At 37.6% G+C, this 19,025-nt stretch overlaps 1 protein-coding gene across 1 annotated transcript in view; it reads right to left on the reverse strand.

Annotated features, from left to right (window-relative positions):
• The window catches only part of ZC3H12B (zinc finger CCCH-type containing 12B), a 46,206-nt gene that overhangs the window by 3,799 nt on the left and 23,382 nt on the right, over window positions 1-19,025 (reverse strand). Inside the window, exon 2 of the mRNA XM_004695173.2 lies at window positions 1,154-1,293. Coding sequence (XP_004695230.2) covers window positions 1,154-1,293 — 140 coding nt within the window. The remainder of the gene's footprint in view (window positions 1-1,153; window positions 1,294-19,025) is intronic.

A 19,025-nucleotide genomic window follows, 5' to 3' on the forward strand; every position in this document is an offset into this window, starting at 1 on the left:
TGAAAAAATCACAATGATAGCATCCTTGATGCTTGGTTTGCCTTTTTGCTGAGGGACTAGCATTTTGCTGCTTAAGAAAACTGGACAGTATTCTGAGAAGCAGTCTGCCAGAAGGAATGTTTTACCTTCTGCCAGAAAGAAGGTCATAACTAAGGGGAAACATCAATCTGTAGCATGTGAATATTAACCCTCTTTCTTTTTAACCTCTTAAATTGTTGAGGAAAGAAGGCTTGCTGCGCTGGGGCAAGATCCACTCTCAAATGTCTGTTCAACAGCAAGCAGACATTTCTATGACATAGTTTTGACAGCCAGTCACTGGACTTTCTCATTTAGCATATCAGCAACAGGTGATACTTAAAGAACTGGGGTCTGTATGTCTTGAAACACCATAGAGAACAAGCTTCATATACTGCTGTTAAGTGAATGTAAAGATCCTACTGCTATTAGGACTATATCATGACTATTGTGAACAATAAACACTTTTGCTTTTGTGGGCCCCTTCTTCCATAAAGTGGTATTAAAAATACTTAAATCTGTGTTGGTATAAAGACAAATAATCGAGTTAGATTCATTATTATTTATTCATTGTTATCACATTAAAATTTTCCTTATGATGTTTAAAGAAAATGAAACATTTATGCAGTGCTCTAAATGTGTTGTGGATCCTAGGCATTGGACCTGCTGTGCCTCATAGATAAACTGACTGATTGCTATGGGAGGACTTTTCTCATTTTATATTCTACTCCTTAATTTGCACCCTCACAACTATTTTTGTAGTATAGAATGAGATCCATTGTATACCATCGTTTATTTAGACATTTGGGAAACTTAGAAACATTCATAACCAGATTATTTATCTTTTAGTCTGAAGTTTATGGCCAGACAGAAAAGTACCCTCTTTTTTTCAGCTGTATGCTTTATTTTTTGCCGAATTGAAGTTGCTGAATTAACTGCCATATGTCACAACACAATATTGGGTTAATTTAACTAAAAAAAAATCATACTTAAATAATTTCACCTGGTAAAAGATCTTTTAAGTATAATTAATAAACTTAGAAAAAATATTACCTAAATTGTGACCATCAATCTCTCACTAAACTATTTTGCTAGCTTTTCTTCTAGATAAGAATATACATCTGATTTGAAATATTACCTGTAATTGGTGCATCAGGGCGGGATTGCTCCTTTCTCCAAGCAGGCACAAATACAGTAATATTTTTATGGCCTTTATCTAGAAACCAATCCACAGCAAGTTGTATTCCTCTGCAGGAGAACTCCTCTTTATTCCCATGGCTTTAAGATAATAGAATAGGTTGACAACAGGTAGCAAAAAAATACTCCAAAATTTTTTTTTTAATTATTACTGAGGCATTCACAATAGATAATTATCTTTCTTAATGATGCTAAAATATACTTTTATTATCACTATCATTTACTTTTACTCAAATTTTATTGATTTAATAGTCATTTTAAAATATGTGATTTGGGAAGTACAGCTTCATATCTTGACATATGCACTTGCTTTATTGACCCCCCCCCATCAAAATCTAGTGCCACTATACTATCACATTTACCCCTCAGCTTTCTCCCTCCCTTCTCCCTTCAGATGCCCATATTTTTCAGAGTCTTAGGATTACAAATTTTTTTTCAAAAGAGAAAATCAAATTATTTTTAATTCAATCATTGTAAGTAAGGCCCCAGATTGTTAATAAGAACTCCTAAATTATAACATGATGGTGGTTATTGCCTAGTTTGGTTCCATTGCCTTTTATCTCTTTCTGTTTCTGCTATAAGCCTCTTAAAATATTCAGGTAGACACAAGAGATAATAAAGAGGCTAGTTAACGAAGAAGAGCTTTCATCAGTGCTTTAGATAAAGTTAGATGGACAATTAGAGATGTGTCATAAGCATATGTGTAAAGTCTAAACATTGTCAGAAATAAAGACTACATAAATGACTGATTATGGTTATTGCGCTTATGTATAATACAAAACCAAAAAATATATATGGTACATCTTTCTGATGTTTTGATTCCATAACTATATTCCATGTCCATATTATCTATATATAGTACTAGAGAATTTCAACACCCCATTTTAACCAATAGAAAAATGAAGAGACAATAGCCTTAAATTAGGAACTATATCACATGCACTTAATAAAGATTGATAGCACACTATACACCCTAAAAGCTAAATGCATACTCTTCTCAATTATACATAAAACATTCTTCATGATGGACCATATATTGGGTCAAAAAAGCAAATGTCAATAAACTCATGAAAAATAAAGTCATATTAAATATCTTCTCATATCATAATGGCATCAAGCTAGAAATCAACCACAAAGATAAAGCAGGAAAAATCCTCTAATATATGGAATCTGAGCAACACATTACTGAATGACTAATTGGTTAATGAGTAAATCAAAGGAGAAGCTAAAATGTACCTGAAGACAAATGAAAATGATGACTAAAAAACCAAACTTGTAAAAGAAGTAAAAGCAGTACAAAGAGGGAAGAATATAAAAATACAGGATTACATCAAGGAAACAAGTCAAAACTCAACTAAATGATTATACCTCTCATCTCAAGGAACTAGACAACAAACAAAACAAAAAACCCATAGGAGAAATAATGAAAATTGTATCAGAAATAAATGAAATAGAAAAAAAAAGACCAAAAAAATCAATTAAAAAAAAAAACCCAAACCTGGTTCTTACACACACACACACACACACACAAAAAAAAAAAAAAAAAAAAAAGAGAGAGAGAGAGACAGAGAGCTAAGTTCAAAAGTGATTACTATGAACACTTCTATATCAGTAAGTTGAATAACCTAAAAGAAATTACAAATTCTTAGAAATTTACAACTGGTGAAGATTAAATCAAGAAGATACTAAGGACCTTCCCTTGTGGTGCAATGGGTTAAAGCACAGCACTGCAGTTAAGCCACAGCCGCTTCAGTGTGAGTTTGATCCCCAGCCCCAGAGGTGATCCACATGGTGAGACAGACCTCCCCTGAACTGCCCACTGTTTCTCTCAGTAGTGTACTTTATCGATCCCCACTTTGTCTCTGGTGAATATTCTCACTGCCCCTATACCTCTGGCCTGTATCCCAGTTCTATATGCATAAATAAATAAATATTAAAAAAAAAGATAGTAAACTTGAACAAGCCAATTACAAGTAAGGCAATTGAAGGAATAATCAAAAGGCTCTCCAAAACAAAAGTCCATAACCAGAGAATTTCATTAATGAATACTACAAAATCTTCAAAGATGAACATATTGCTATTTTTCAAAAAAAAAAATTGAGAAAGAAGGAATGTTTTCAAAGGTATTTTATGAGGCCAACATTACTCTGATATCAAAAGCAAGCAAACACATCACAGAAAAGAAAACAATAGAAGAATAACTTATAAATGGGGGGAGGGAGACAAAATTATCAGGCAAATACAAAGCAGAGACATTCAGTAGGAGAGGGGAAGGAAGAGCTATTAAAATGGGCAGGAAGAGCACAAAAGACTATGTTGATGTTTTACAGGTGACTTGGTGGTGGGAATTTTATGGGGACTACATGAGAAGAGAAAGAAAACTATCAAAATGGATAATGATGTAAAATATAGAGAGAAATAAAGACCATGGAGTCAAAAATCCTCAATAAAATATTAGCAAACTGAATTCACCAATGCATTAAAAGGATCACATAAGTGATTAAGTGGGATTTATACCAAGGATGCAAGGATAGGTTAATATCCAAAAATTAATGAATGTACCTCAAAATTCACCCCTTCAACAATAGAAAAGATAAAATTGTATGGTTATGTCAATAAATGCAGGCAAAACATTTAATATAATTTAACATCTGTTTATAACAAAGACCTTAAAAAATAATGATAGATGGAACAAACCTCATTATATTAAAGAGCATATATGAGAAAGCCACAACTAACATCATACTCATTTATGAAAAACTGAAAAATTTTCCTTTAAGATCTGATATAAGACAAGGATGTCTAATTTCACTATTACTATTCAATATAGTATTGGAAGTCCTAACTAGAGCAATTAAGCAAGAGAAATATATAGAAAGTAATCCATATTGGGAGAGAAGTAAAGCTATCATTATTTGCAGATGAAGTAATACATAAAAACCCTAAAAACTACTAAAAATATAATTGAAAGAGTAAATCAGTAATGCAAAGTAGCAGGTTATAAAATCAATATTCAAAAAATCAGTTAAATTCTTATATGAAACAATGAATTTAAAAATGAGTAAATAAAACAATAACATTAAAATGAATTAAATAACCAGGAGTAAACTTGACAGAGGATCTGAAGGACCTGTACAATAAAAGCTATAAAAGGGCCATCCCTGGTGGCACAGCGGGTAAACACAGACTAAGAAGCTAAAGCTACTTCAGCATGAGTTCGATCCCCAGTCCTGGAGGTGACCCACATGGCATGGCAGACCTCTACTGACCTGCCCACTGCTTCTCTCAGCAGTGTACTTTGCTGATTTGCCTGTTCTGCTCCCCACTCTGTCTCTGGTGAATCCTCTCACTGCCACTGCACCTCTGGCCTGAACCTAGTTCTGTATGCATAAATAAATAAATGTTTTTTTTTTTTTAAGATTTATTTATTTATTCATACAGAACTGGGGTACAGGCCAGAGATGCGGAGGGTGAGAGGATTCACCAGAGACAGAGTGGGGAGCAGAACAGGCAGATCAACGAAGTACACTGCTGAGGGGAGCAGCGGGCGGGTCAGAAGAGGTCTGCCACGCCATGTGGTCACCTCCGGGGCAGGCGGGGATCGAACTCATGCGGAAGTGGCTTTAGTTTCTCAGTGCAGTGCTTTAACCCGCTGCGCCACCAGGGAGGGCCCCAATAAATGTTTTTTTTAAAGCTATAAGAAAATGCTAAAACAAATACAAGAAGACATAAAGAAGTATGGGATGGAGACATACCATGTATGAGAATAATTAAGATTGTTAAAATGACCATTGTACCCTAAGGAATTCATAGGTTCAATGTAATCCCTAAAAAAAATTTCAATGCAATTCAAGGAAATATAACAAACACTACTTAAATTCATATATAACCACAAAGACTGAATAATCAAATCAGTCCTAAAGAAAAAAAAGGAAGAATAGGTATCACAAACCCATAATTCAAAGATACTACAAAGATACTACTACTATACTACAAAGATATAAAAATCAAATCATGTTATCAGACCCAAACCAGACACAGAAAAAAATAGAAATGAGTTGAAAGTCCACAAGTAAATCCACACATTATGTACTTTTAATCAACAAAAGAGCCAATATACACTTGAGTAAGTAAATTCTCTTCAATAAGTAGTGTTAGGAAAATGGGCAACCACATGTAAAATAATAAAGCTAGACTATGTCACATCATATAAAAAATTGAGTAAAAATAGGTTAAAGACATGCATATAAGACCAACAGCTTTCCATTTCTCCTTCAGTGTGAAAGAGCATCACTGTCAGTGAAAACAAAAATAATTACTCCTGGTGTTTTGCTGAAACATTAGTTGCAAGGCCTTCTAGCCAAATATCTGTAGTTTCATATTGTTGGATTAATCATTGTACTCCTGGGGACTGCAATTTTCTGTAAGTTTGCTGTGGTTGAACCCTGAAAGAAGGCATGCTATATTTTATAGAAATTATGATTCCATGAAAAATTTTGAGGATATAAGGAAAGCTGGTATTTTTTTTTTTAAGATTTATTTATTTGTACATACAGAACTGGGGTACAGGCCAGAGGCTCGGGGCGGTGAGAGGCTTCACCAGAGACAGAGTGGGGAGCAGAATAGGTAGATCGACGAAGTACACTGCTGAGGAGAGCAGCGGGCGGGTCAGGAGAGGTCTGCCATGTGGTCTCCTCCGGGACAGGCTGGAATTGAACTCATCCGGAAGTGGCTTTTTAGCTTCTCAGTGCAGTGCTCTAACCCGCTGTGCCACCAGGGAGGGCCCGAAAGCTGGTATCTTTTAGAGTGCAAAGTGATCCTGAATCATAAAGGATTTCTTTGGCTTGATTTGCACGAAGTATATCACTGACTTGTATTCCTGGACTATGAAACATGAATATTTGTGCTTAGGAATAATTTGTCTTGATAAAATAACAATAAATTACTATGAAACAAAGTGTAAAAAAGAGATAGATACTTCCCCAAAGAAGAAAAAGATGGTGCTCAACCACAAATGGTGGACAGGAAAAAGTACTCATCATGACTTATCATCAGGGGAAATGAAAATCAAAATTACAATGAGATACCATTTTATAATTGTGAGAATGGTCCATATTAAAAAAAAAAAAAAAAACCAGAAACAAGTGTCAGCAAAGATGTGGAGAAAAAGAAATCTCATATGCTGTAGGTGGGAAAGTAAATTGGTCCAGTCCTTATGGAAAACATTACAAAGGTTTCTATAAAATATTAAATATAGACCTGCCATACAATGAAGCAATTCTATGCATGGGTTTCTACCTGAAGGATGCAATAACACTAACTTGAAGGGATATATGTACTCCTGTGTTCATTATGCACTTTTACAATAGTCAAGTTCTGGAAACAACCTATGTTTTGAAAGGACAAATGAGTGGATTAGGAAGATATGATATCAATACACATTGGAATAATATTAAGCTATAAAAATGATGACTCTTGCACAACATGGATGGAACTGGATGGAATAATGCTACTTAAAATAAGTCAGAAAGAGAAAGATAAGTACTGTATACTAACACTTACATTTGGAATACAGAAAAACAAAATGTCATACAAAATAGTAACAAACCCTACCAGTCTGACTATAGGATTAAAGCTACCAGAGGGGAAGGAATACATTGAGAACAGGGTGTGCAGTGGACTCAATAGACTAATCTGAAGGAATATGGGTGACGTGGTGATGGGTGTAGTGTGGTAATATATATCTGAAGAGAAATGACCGTGTAAAAACTGAATCATAAGTGTGTTGTAAATAAATATTACCACCACAACAAAAAAATACTCCTCTTATAATAAGAGTATGAAATAAAAAGGGAAGAAAATCCATCACAAATCCTTGTAGGAATAAACATGAAAATAAAAACAGCTAAAAATTATTCATTTAGTTGTAAATTGAAAGGGAAAATTTTGAGATGAATTGGGAGAAAATACATTTATACTTAAATACTCAAAGATGGTACACTAGGTTTATTGTCTCATTTGACTCAAAATTCAGAAATTTTTGCTCTGGCTTATATATAAACCACATTAAAATACAATTAATTAAATGGATTGGACAGAAAAACAAATTGCACACAAATACCAATTCTATTACAATAATTTGGATTATTGTCTGTCCAAAAATACTCTTCAAATGAAAAGAAACATTTTGTTAGAAATTTAATTGACTCCCTACACCTATGCCCCCACAGCTGCTCCTGCATCAGGCATAGTGACATGATGTAAGCATGGAGGTAGGGACCCAGGCCAGGGCAGAGCCCAGGAAGGAGAAGCCCACTGGGTAAACTAGGAAAAAGGGTTCCAGCAAGATGGTGGCAGAGGGAAGAAGCTGAAATCACTATGTCCAGGCTCATACAAGAATATAAGACTAAAAACAGACCGTAGACTTATATACTATGAGTTTCAACCCAAATAAGGGCACCATGGACTCACTATAAGGAAGATAACTGAGGGAGATTCAGAGATTGGGGAGCTCCTATAGAGGAACTCTGATCTGGGAGCACTCAGGTGTCCAGGCGCTAGGAAGTACATCAGATGGGAGGCGTGCTGCTCTTTTGTGCACTAAACCCTGGAGGTAAAGAGAGACAACTCAGCTTGGAGAGTGGAACCCAAGCTGCAGGGAAAGACCACTCAGAGTGGGCACATAGAGCCCTAGAGCTACAAAGCGAGGAGTGGCAGCCTGCACAGCTGGGAGGCTTGCAGCCCTTATGGCTCTCACTGCATCCTCCAACCCTCCAGCAGAGCCCTGGAGACTTGTTCTTCATTAAGTCTCTGCTGCCCTGCAAGGCACATGGAGCTCTGAAGGTTAAAAAAAAAAAAAAAACAGTGAGTGGCTCAACGACAGCCTAGCTGCAGGAAGATCTGCAACACTTCGAATGCTCCCATCCCCCCTTCCCCATCCCACGGGCACATCACAACATAGAGGGAACCCAGGACATCAGAAGGCTACAAAGATCAACAGATGGGCAAGTGGGAGCTGCAGTGCTGCTACAACCCCAGGGTGGTGGCAGAAAGACTAGCTAGACAGCTTTCCTGACTGTTACTGACTGAGATGATGGACACAATTCCACAAAGTGGGGCTGGAAAAACAGGAGATATTGAAACAAAGCACAGCTCAGTACATCTGCCACAACTGAAGTGTCTGAAATTCACTCAGCCATCCTAGAAAGAACATCCAGAAGGAATGCCAGCCAATAATAGCAACACTCAATGAATAGAAAGTATCAGAAAATATATGACAGGGAAAAGAAGACAAACAAGTACACAAGTCCACAGTGGAAAAAAATCACCACAAAAAGATCAGTCACCAGAAATCACCAAAGAAATAGAAGACCTGCTCAGCCTACCAGATAGAGAATTTAAAATCATCATGATAAACCAACAAAAAGAAGATAAGAAGGGGAAAAATGATATGACGGAAGCTAGAAGGAATTAAAGAATATAAACAAGGAAATGAATGAAACAAATGAAAAAGAAACTTAATTTAAAAAGGATGTCGAAGAGGAGGTGGCAAGATGGCAGCAGAGTAAAGATGCCGAGATCACTGCATCCAGGCTTCCACAGGAATTGAGGACTGAAAACGGGACTATAGACTTACATTCTATGAGTTTCAACCCAAATGAAAACACCCTGGACTCACTAGAAGGTAGATAACTGAGGGGGAATTGGCAATTGGGGAGTTCCAATAAAGGAACTCCTGGGAAAGCTCAGGCTCCTTAAGTTTGGCGGATTGCAGGAGCCACTGTGCCCCATACTAAAGCCCTGGAGGTGAAGGGAGACTGCTCAGATCGGTGAGTGGAGCCCACGCTGAGAAAAGACTGCAAATCTGATCCGGAACACCTGGGTACTGGGAAAAACCGCTAAAACTGCAGACCCAATCTGGAGTACCTGGGCGCTGCGCAAAGCCGCTGACGGACTAGCTCGACCACCTTGGGAATGGGCAAGATGGCGGCAGAGTAAAGATGCCGAGACAACTATGTACAAGTGGCATGGGAATATATAAGAACAGACTATAGACGTACATGCTATGAGTTTCAACTCAAATGAGAACACCCTGGACTCACTAGAAGGAAGATAACTGAGGAAGAATCGGCAATTGGGTAGTTCCCATAAGGAATTCCTAACCAGAAGCACCACAGACAGAATAAGCAGAACCTGTAACTCTGATTGGGTAAGCACCGCAGACGGAGGCTTCCTGCTCATTCGGCTCCTTTAAAAATTTTGGCGCCCAAAGGTCAGGGAGACTGACCTCACCTGTTGCACTGCACAGCTGCAGCAGCTTTTTGCCCCAACCCTGCGACAGCCCTGGGGATAAACTGAGACAATCCAGCTAGGGAGAGGAAACAAATTGTGGGAAAAGACTGCAGCTCGGAACCAGGAGTGCCCAGACCCAAGGATATGCCACAGAGGTGTTGCTGTTCTTTGCCCCAGCAGCCCCAACAAAGTCCTGGATATAAACTGAGACAACACAGCTAGGTGAGTGAATCCAAAGCTGCTGCAGTGGGCGGGGAAAGAAAAAAGAAAACTGCTCTACTTAGAGCCCGGGAGGTGGAGAAGAGGAACTGGCAATTGAGGCACCTCTAGCTGTATCCACATCTCCTGCCCCCACAACAGAGATCTGAAACTAGGCAACATTAGGGTTTGGTGAGGTCTGGTGCCATTTTTAAGGCGTGGTCAGCAAGACTCATAAAACCCCTGAGTTAAAGAAGGGGGAAAAAAAAAACGGTTAGACAGTACTCAACAACAGGCCCAATCCTAGGAAAATGCAACAAATTTAACAATTTTCCATGGGCACAATTAACATAGAGAGGAACTAGGAAGTGCCTCAAGTGGGGTAACCTGATTACCACATCTACCCACAAAAACTGCAGTAAAACCCTGGAGTTAAAGAGATACATCTGGGCTCTGTGAGAGGACCTCAGACAGTGGGGAGGCACTGCTCAGGGAGGGACTGTTTGGAATAGACACAAAGAGCCCTGAAAACTCACAGGGAAGACTGGAAGCACACTGGGAGGATTTCAGTCCTCTGGCACTTCCCTGCACTCCTATGGGGAGGTGGAGATCCCGCCCCCACAGCAGAGGCCCGAAGACTTGTGGGCCAGAAAGGCTCACTGTACTTAGAGAGTAAACAAAGCCAGCCACCTACTCAGCCACAGGCCCAGCTCCAGGGAGACCTACAACACTTCTAACACATCATATCCACCATGGGCACACTAAGCATAGAGGGAACCTGGGACATCCGAAGGCTATAAAGATCAACAGACACCTTCCAGAAACATGACTCAACGTGTTACTAGAAGAGGCTGAACACAACAAGAGACCCCAGACTGCTACCAGCTGAGACAACAGACACAATTATATACCATGGGAGCTGGGAAAAATAACATAACTCAGAATACCCTGCACAAATGAAGTGTCTGGAAGTCCCTCAGCCATTCCAGAAAGAACATCCAAAAAAAAAAAAAAAATGCTGGTCAATAACAGCAACACCATGTCTCAACGAATAGAAAGTATTAGAAAATACACAACAGGGAAAAGAAGATAAACAAATATTCACGCATTGAATTGGTCTGTATGTCTGTTCTTGTTCCAGTACCATGCAGTTGTAATTATTATGGATTTATAGTGTAATTTGAAGTCTGGGAGTGTGATACCTCCATTGCCTTTTTTCTTATTCAGGAAAGCCTTGGCTATTCGAGTTGTGTGTGGCTACATATGAATTTTATCATTTTTTAATGTTTCTTTGAAAAATATCATTGAAATTTTTATTGAAATAACATTGAATCTATAAATTATTTTTGGTAGGATGGCCTTTTTTTTTATATAAACCAATGTTATTCTTCTGAATAACATTTTTTTTAAAGATTTCTTTATTTACTCATACAGAACTGGGGTATAGGCCAGAAGTGCAGGTGCAGTGAGAGGACTCACAAGAGACAGAGTGGGGAGCAGAACAAGCAGATCGACAAAGTATACTGCTGAGAGGAGCAGCGGGTGGTTCAGGAGAGGTCTGCCGCGCCATGTGGATCATCTCCAGTGCCGGGGATTGAACTCATGCTGAAGTGGCTTTTGCCAGGGATTGAACTCATGCTGAAGTGGCTTTAGATTTTCAGTGCTGCGTTTTAACCCACTGTGCCACCAGAGAGGGCCAGAATGGCTATTTTAATGATGCTAATTATTCCAATCCATGAGCAAGGTATCTCTTTCCATCTCTTTGTGTCTTCTATTTCTTTTAACAATGCTTTATAATCTAAAAGAGATGGACAAATTTCTACAACTTTATAATCACCCTAGAACTAAACAGGTCAATTACAAGCACTGAAATTGACAAAGTAATCAAAATTCTCCCCAAAAAGCAAAGCCCAGGACAATATGGCATCACAAATGAATTTTGCGAAACTAGTTCAGAAATGAACTAGTGCCCGTCCTACACAAACTTTTTCCAAAAATTGAGAAAGAAGGAATACTACCAATCACGTTTTATGAGGTCAACATTACACTAATACTAAAACCAAACAAGAACAACACAAAAAAAGAAAACTAGAGGCCAATCTTTCTAATGAACATTGATGTAAAAATCCTAAATAAAATCCCAGCGAATATAATCCACCAATGATAAAAAAGATAATCCAACATGACCAAGGGGGATTTATCCCAGGGGCACAAAGATGGTTCAACATTTGAAAATCAATTAATGTAAACACATCAATAAAAAGAAATATAAAAATGATATGATCATATGAATAGATGAAGAGAAAGCATTTGACAAAGTCCAGCTTCCTTTCATGATAAAGGTAATTGAAACTCTTGGGATAGAAGGAACATAATATAATAAAGGTCATATATGACAAACCCATAGCCAATGTCATTCTCAATGGTGAAAAGCTGAAATCCTTTCCATTAATGTCAGGAGCAAGACAAGGATATCCATTCTTACGACTGCTTTTCAATATAATACTGGCAGTCCAAACCATGCAATATGAAAAGAAAAGGGATACAAGTAATCCGGATAGGGAACGAAGAAGTAAAACAATCACTGTTTGCAAATAACTTCATAACATACAAGAGAATCCCCACAAGTCTGCAAAAAAAAAAAAAAAAAACTTATCAAAATAATGAACCCATTTAGTAGAGGATACAAAATCAACACACAAAAATCAATAGCTTTCTATACACAATCAGTCTGAAGAAGAAATCAAGAAAGCCATTCCCTTTATAATTGAAACAAAAAAGAAAAAATACTTGGAAATAAACCTAACAAAAGAGGTGAAAGACGTCCACAATGAACATAATCTTTCTATTATGCTGACTTCAGAGATTTCTTCATTTCATTGTTGTGTGTAATAGGTTTATTTATTTATTTGGATATTTACATTCTGCAGATGAGTGAAAGCAAAATATGTCATTCACTTTTTGAATTAATTCACTCAACATAATCTCCCTGAGGTCCATCCATTTTGTGACAAATGCCACCATTTCATATTTTTCACAGCTTCGTAATTTTCCATTGAATATGTGTTACATGGTTTGTCTATCCATCTCTTTAAAGACACTTGTTGTGGTACTATGATTTGGAAATTACAGTATTGCTATGTATGTAAGTGTGGATAAATCTATTCATATTATATTTTTCATATTATTTGTATACAAATCTAATAGCAGTATTGTTGAGTCAAATTGAGTCAAATGGCATTTCCATTTTTATTTACTTGAGACATCTCCATACGATTTACACAGAGGCTGTACCAGCTTGCATTCCCACTAGCAGTGAGTTGAGACTCCCCTTTTCAGCACAAGCTCACCAATGTTAATTATTTTAGTTTTATACAAACTATTCTTAACAGAGTTGAAGCGAGATAACAGTGTGTTTTTAATTAGCATTTCTCTCATAATAAGTGAAATTGAAAAATCTGCATATGTCTATAGACCATCTCAATATCATCTTTAGAGAAGTGTCTATTGTGGCCCTTTGCCCATTTTTACTTGGGCCCTTTGTTTCACTGTTGTTGGATTATTAAGTACTTTGTAAATTTTGAAAGTCAACTCCTTATCAGATGTATGGTATATAAATACTTTCCCCATTTTCTAGGTTACCTTCTTTTTATGATGATTTCACTTGGGGTACAAAAACTTTTAAGTTCAATATAATCCAACATGTTTACTTTTTGCTTTTGTTTCCCTTTTTGCTGTTATTGTATTCCAAAATACATCATTGAGGTAGATGCCTTGTAGTGTGTCTCCTATATTTTCTTTCATGTACTTAATAATTTCAGTTATTTTTACATCATTCTTCATTTTGTGCGTTTTTCATCTCAGTTGTAATCCCCACAGGCTTCCCACCACCAATTCACTTGTGCCCCATCAACACAGTCCAGTGCACTCTTCTGACCCCACTTCCAATCCCATTCCCACTCTCACCCCCATAAAATGTCGCTGGTTTTCAGTTGTTCATTGTTTTCATTTTTACTGTATTACATTTGTTTGTCTCTCCCTTCTCCCCACCTCCCAATTCCTTATGCTCCTTCTATTTTTCTTTTTCTTCCTGGCTTATTTCACTAAGCATGATCCCTTTCAGCTCCATCCATGTTGCTGCAACATGAGCATGAGTTTATCTTTTTTGATTACTGAGTAATATTCCATTGTGTATAGGTACCACATTTTTTTAATCCAGTCATCTACTTTTGGGCATTTGGGTTGATTCCACATCTTCCCTATTATAAATAGAGCAGCAGTAAATAGGGGGGTGTGTGTGCCGATGTCCTTTTGAATCAATGTTTTTGTGTTCTTTGGGTATAAACCCTGGAGTGGGATTGCTGGGTCTTATGGAAGCTCTATTTTTAGCCTTTTGAGAAACCTCCAAACAGCTTACCATAGTGGTTGTATCAGCTTGCACGCCCTCCAGCAGTGTAGGAGAGTTCCTTTTTTTCCATATCTTCATCAACATTTTTTGTTGCTAGTTGTATTAAGATGTGCTGTTCTCACGGGTGGAGATGGTATCTCATTGTGGTTTAATTTGCATTTCCCATATTACAAATGATGTTGAACAGTTTTTCATATGCCATCTGCATTTCTTCTTTGGAGAAGTGTCTTTGTAGCTCTTATTCCCATTTTTTGGTGGGAATTATTTTTGTTGAGTTTAATCAGCCCTTTTTGTACCTTTGTGATCAGTCCTTAGTCATTAGTATTGTGTGCGAATATTTTCTCCCAATCAATGGGGTGTCTCTTTGTTTTGTGTAGTGTATCTCTTGCTGTACAGAACTTCTTTAACTTGATGTAGTCCCAGCTGTTTATACTTTCCTTCACTATCCTTGATTTGGGTGATGTATCATTAAAGATATTATTGAGGTGTATGTCATGTAGAGTTCCAACTAACTTTTCTTCTATTTTATGGTTTCAGGTCTTATGTCTAGTTCTTTAATCCATTTTGAGTTGTTTTTGTGCATGGTGCAAGGTAGTATTCTAGCTTCATTTTTTGCATGTAGCAGTCTTGTTTTCCTAGCACCATTTGCTGAACAAAATTTCCTTATTCCATTGCATATTCTTTGTGCTTTTTCAAAAATTAGTTGTCCATAAACCTGTGGGTTTATGTCTGGGTTTTCTATTCGAATCCATTGGTCTGTATGTCTGTTCTTGTTCCAGTACCATATAGTTTTGATTATTATGGCTTTATAGTATAACTTGAAGTCTGGGATTGTGATGCCTCCAGTTCTTTCTTTTTAGTCAGGAGAATTTTGGCTATCTGAGGTTTGTTGTGGTTCCATATAAATCTCATCAATATTTGTTCTGTTTCTTTGAAAAATGTCATTGAGATTTTTATTGGAATATGATTAAATCTGTATATAGCTTTTGGTAGGATGGCCATTTTAATGATGTTTCTTCTCCCAATCCATGAGAAGTGGATGGCTTCCCATTTCCTTGTGTCCTCTTTTTTCTCCGTTTTTCTCCCTTTTTCCAACCCTTCAAATCAATGGTCAGTTTGCAAGTTTTATCTTTTCCCTGACATATTGCTTATAGATGTGAAACCATCATATACATTTATTTTTCATTCTGACTTATTTAGCTGAACATAAATTATTTCAGCTCTGTTCATGTTGCCTCAAGTGATGTGACTTTATCTTGATCACTGGGTATTTTGATCATTGAGAAGTATTCCACTGTGTTTATTTACAATATCTTTTTGATTCATTCATCTCCTTTGGATATTTAGGTTATTTTCATAACTTTTCTACTGTAAATAGTGCTGCAATAAACATAGGAATGCAGGCGTCCTTTCAAACTTGTGTTGCTATGCCCTTTGGGTAGGTTCTTAGGAGTAGAATTACTGATTCACATTAGAAATTTCTGCACAGCTTTCCGCAGTGGTTAGGACCACTATATTTAAATCCCCCCCCCCCCAGCAGTGTAAAATAGTCCTTTATTTGACCACATCCTTTCCACATCATTGTTTCTTTTTGTTTGTTTGTTTGTTTGTTTGTTTTAATATATTGGCCATTCTCACATGTGTGAGGTGGTATATCATTGCGGCTTTTATTTGCATATCCTTGATAAAAAGTAATGATAAACTTTTTTTTCATATGCCTGTTGGCCATTTGCATTTCTTCTTTGGATATGTGTCCTTTTTTGCTCTTCTGCCTAGTTTTTGGGTGATTTTCTTTGTTTTGTTTAGTTGTGTAAGCTCTTCATAAATTTTTGTTATTTGTCTCTTATCAGATCAATGGTGGGAAAATATCTTCTCCCATTCAGTATGATGTCTCTTTATTTTTATTGCTCTTTTTCTATAGAGAATCTCTTTACCTTCTCCCTTATTTGCTTCTGGAGATCAATATAAAAAATCCTGAAGTTTGACATGGAGTTTTTTTGCTTATGTTTCCTATATATTTTATGGTGTCAAGTATTCAATCCAAATTGTTTATCCATTTTGATTTTAGTATATTTTTATTGTGTGAGATAGTAGTCTAGTAGTCTAGCTTCTTCTTCTTTTTCTTTTCTTTCTTTCTTTTTTTTTTTTTTGTTTGTTTTGTTTTTTGGCTATGGCAGCCCAGTTTTCCCATCACAATAAATCGAAAAAATACTTTCCTTGTTCCAATGTATAATCACTGGTCAGCCCAGTGGATTTGGATAGAAAACCCAGATATAAACCCACAGGTTTATGGGCGGCTAATCTTTGACAAAGGAGCAAAGAAGATACAATGGAACAAAGAAACTTTATTCAGCAAATGTTGCTGGGAAAACTGGGAAGCTACATGCAAAAAAAAATGAAACTAGAGGACTACCTCACACTATACACAAAAATCAACAAAGTAGATTAAAGACTTAGACATAAGAACGGAAACCAAAAAATAACTGGAAGCAAATATGGGCCAAACACTACACAATATACACTTCATTGACATCTTTAAAGATAGAGCACACAATGAAACGATAGTGAAGGCAAAGATAAATAGATGGGACTACATCAAGTTAAAGAGCTTCTGTACAGAAAAAGAGACATTATAAAAACAAACATCCCACTTATTGGGGGAAAAAATTCTCACACAAACTAGCGATAAAGGATTGATCACAAAAATATACGGAGAACTGAGGAAACTAAACAAAAATAAAATAGGCAGAATAGCTAAAAAGACACTTCTCCAAAGAGGAAATGCAGATGGCCAACAAGCATATGAAAAAATGTTCAACATCACTTGTAATAAGGGAGATGCAAATTAAAACCACAATAAGATTCCACCTCACCCCAGTGAGAATGGCACATCTTCAAACAACTAGCAACAACAAATGTTGGTGAGGATGTGGAGAAAAAGGAACTCTCCTGCACTGCTGGTGGGAATGAAAACGAGTACAACCACTATGGAAAAATGTGTGGAGGTTCCTCAAACTGCTAAACATGGAGCTTCCATATGACCCAGCAATCCCACTCCTAAGTATCTACCCAAAAGGCACAAAAGCACGGATTCAAAAATATATCTGCACCCCCATGTTTATTGCTGCTTTATTTATAACTGGAAAGACATGGAAAAATCCTAATTACCCAAAAGTAGGTGACTGGATTAAAAAGGTGTGGTACATATACACAATGGACTGCCATTTTCTTTTTAAAAATTTATTTATTTATGCATACAAAACTGGGGTACAGGCCAAAGGTGCAGGGGCAGTTAGAGGCTTTGCCAGAGACAGAGTGGGGAGCAGAAAAGGCCTACTGACAAAGTACACTGCTGAGGGGAGCAGCGGGTGGGTCAGGAGAGGTCTGCCATGCCACATGCGTCACCTCTGGGGCTGGGGATCAAACTCATGTGGAAGTGGCTTTAGCTTTTTAGTGCTGTGCTTTAACCTGCTGCACCACCAGGGAGGGTCCCAGACAGCCAATTTTTAAAAACTGGCTCACTTAAGCTTATCTGCCTGCTTTCATTTTGATGTCACTTTTACGATTCAATTTTGCTTTGGTTTCTGGTTTTACAAATGTAAGTTCTGTGGCACAAAGAACCTGAGAGCTACTAATTTCAGTCACTTCTTCCTCCCCAGAGAAGATCACAGGTTGTTCAGGCTACCTGCTGGAAGGGCTGTCACTATCACTGCATATAGAATGCCCTAAACTCTGAGCATGTTTAGCTCCCTTTCCTCCATGTGTTATAAGTAGATCAATCTGTCAATAAAAGGATCTAGCATGGCAAATTTCAATAGCAGTTCAGTGTCTCCAGGTACCTCTCAAAGGAGAAATACCACAAATGTAGCAGGAGCTGAAATTCTGGGGAGCCAATCAGATTTAAACTACTTTCAGAACTCTGGGGCATCAGTACAGGAAACTGAGGCAGCTTGCCACATGGAACCAGGACCTGGGCATGGCACAGCCCAGCCTCTCCATGTCTTTGCATTTTCCTCCACTTTTCTCTGATTCTGCCCAGGGCACCAAGTAAAGAGACTGGTATGGACTTCAGCTGCTTTTCCCTCCAACATCTCTGCTGCTGCTACAGCAGAGGATGCCTTGTTCAACTTGTTTGCAGGTAGCTGTTCACTATACTCTGATTATTCTTTTGAATTCTGCTGTATTTGTAATTTCACCTGTTTTTTTTTTTCTTTGTGTGCATGTTAGAGGTTTGTCTATTTTGTTTATTTTTTCTAAGAAACAACTTGGCTTCATTGATTTTTTTGGATTATTTTCCTAACATATTTCATTTATTTATGCTTTGACTTTTATGATTTCCTGTCTTCTACTACTTTTTGTTGTTGTTGTTCTTTTTCAGTTCTTTTTTAAAGATTTATTTATTAATGCATTACAGAACTGGGGTACAGGCCAGAGGTGCAGGGACGGTGAGAGGATTCAATGGGGACAGTGGAGAGTAGAACAAGCCGACCGATGATGAACACTGCTGAGGGGAGCAGCGGGTGAGTCAGGAGAGGTCTGCCGTGTCACGTGGGTCACCTCCGAGGCTGGGGATTGAACTCCTGTGGAAGTTACTTAAGCTTCTTAGTGCTGTGCTTTAACCCACGGTGCCACCAGGGAGGGCCCCTTTTTCAGTTTTTTTTTTTTTTTAATAACAGTTTAATTTTACACCATTTTCTACATTTTTTTTCCATCTCAATTGTAATCCCCGCGGGTTTCCATCACCAAGTCACCCGTGTGCCACCACTATAATCCCATGCACTTCCCTCCCCCCCCCCATTTTGGATCCCATTCCCCACACTACCCCAACAAAATGTCTCTGGTATATGGTTGTTCATTATTCTTGTTATTTTCTCGACTGGTCCATTATACTCCTGCTATGAGTGAAACCATCCGG

This window comes from Condylura cristata, unplaced genomic scaffold (assembly GCF_000260355.1).
Source record: "Condylura cristata isolate star-nosed mole 26May11 unplaced genomic scaffold, ConCri1.0 scaffold00056, whole genome shotgun sequence".
NCBI classification, from domain to species: Eukaryota; Metazoa; Chordata; class Mammalia; order Eulipotyphla; family Talpidae; genus Condylura; species Condylura cristata.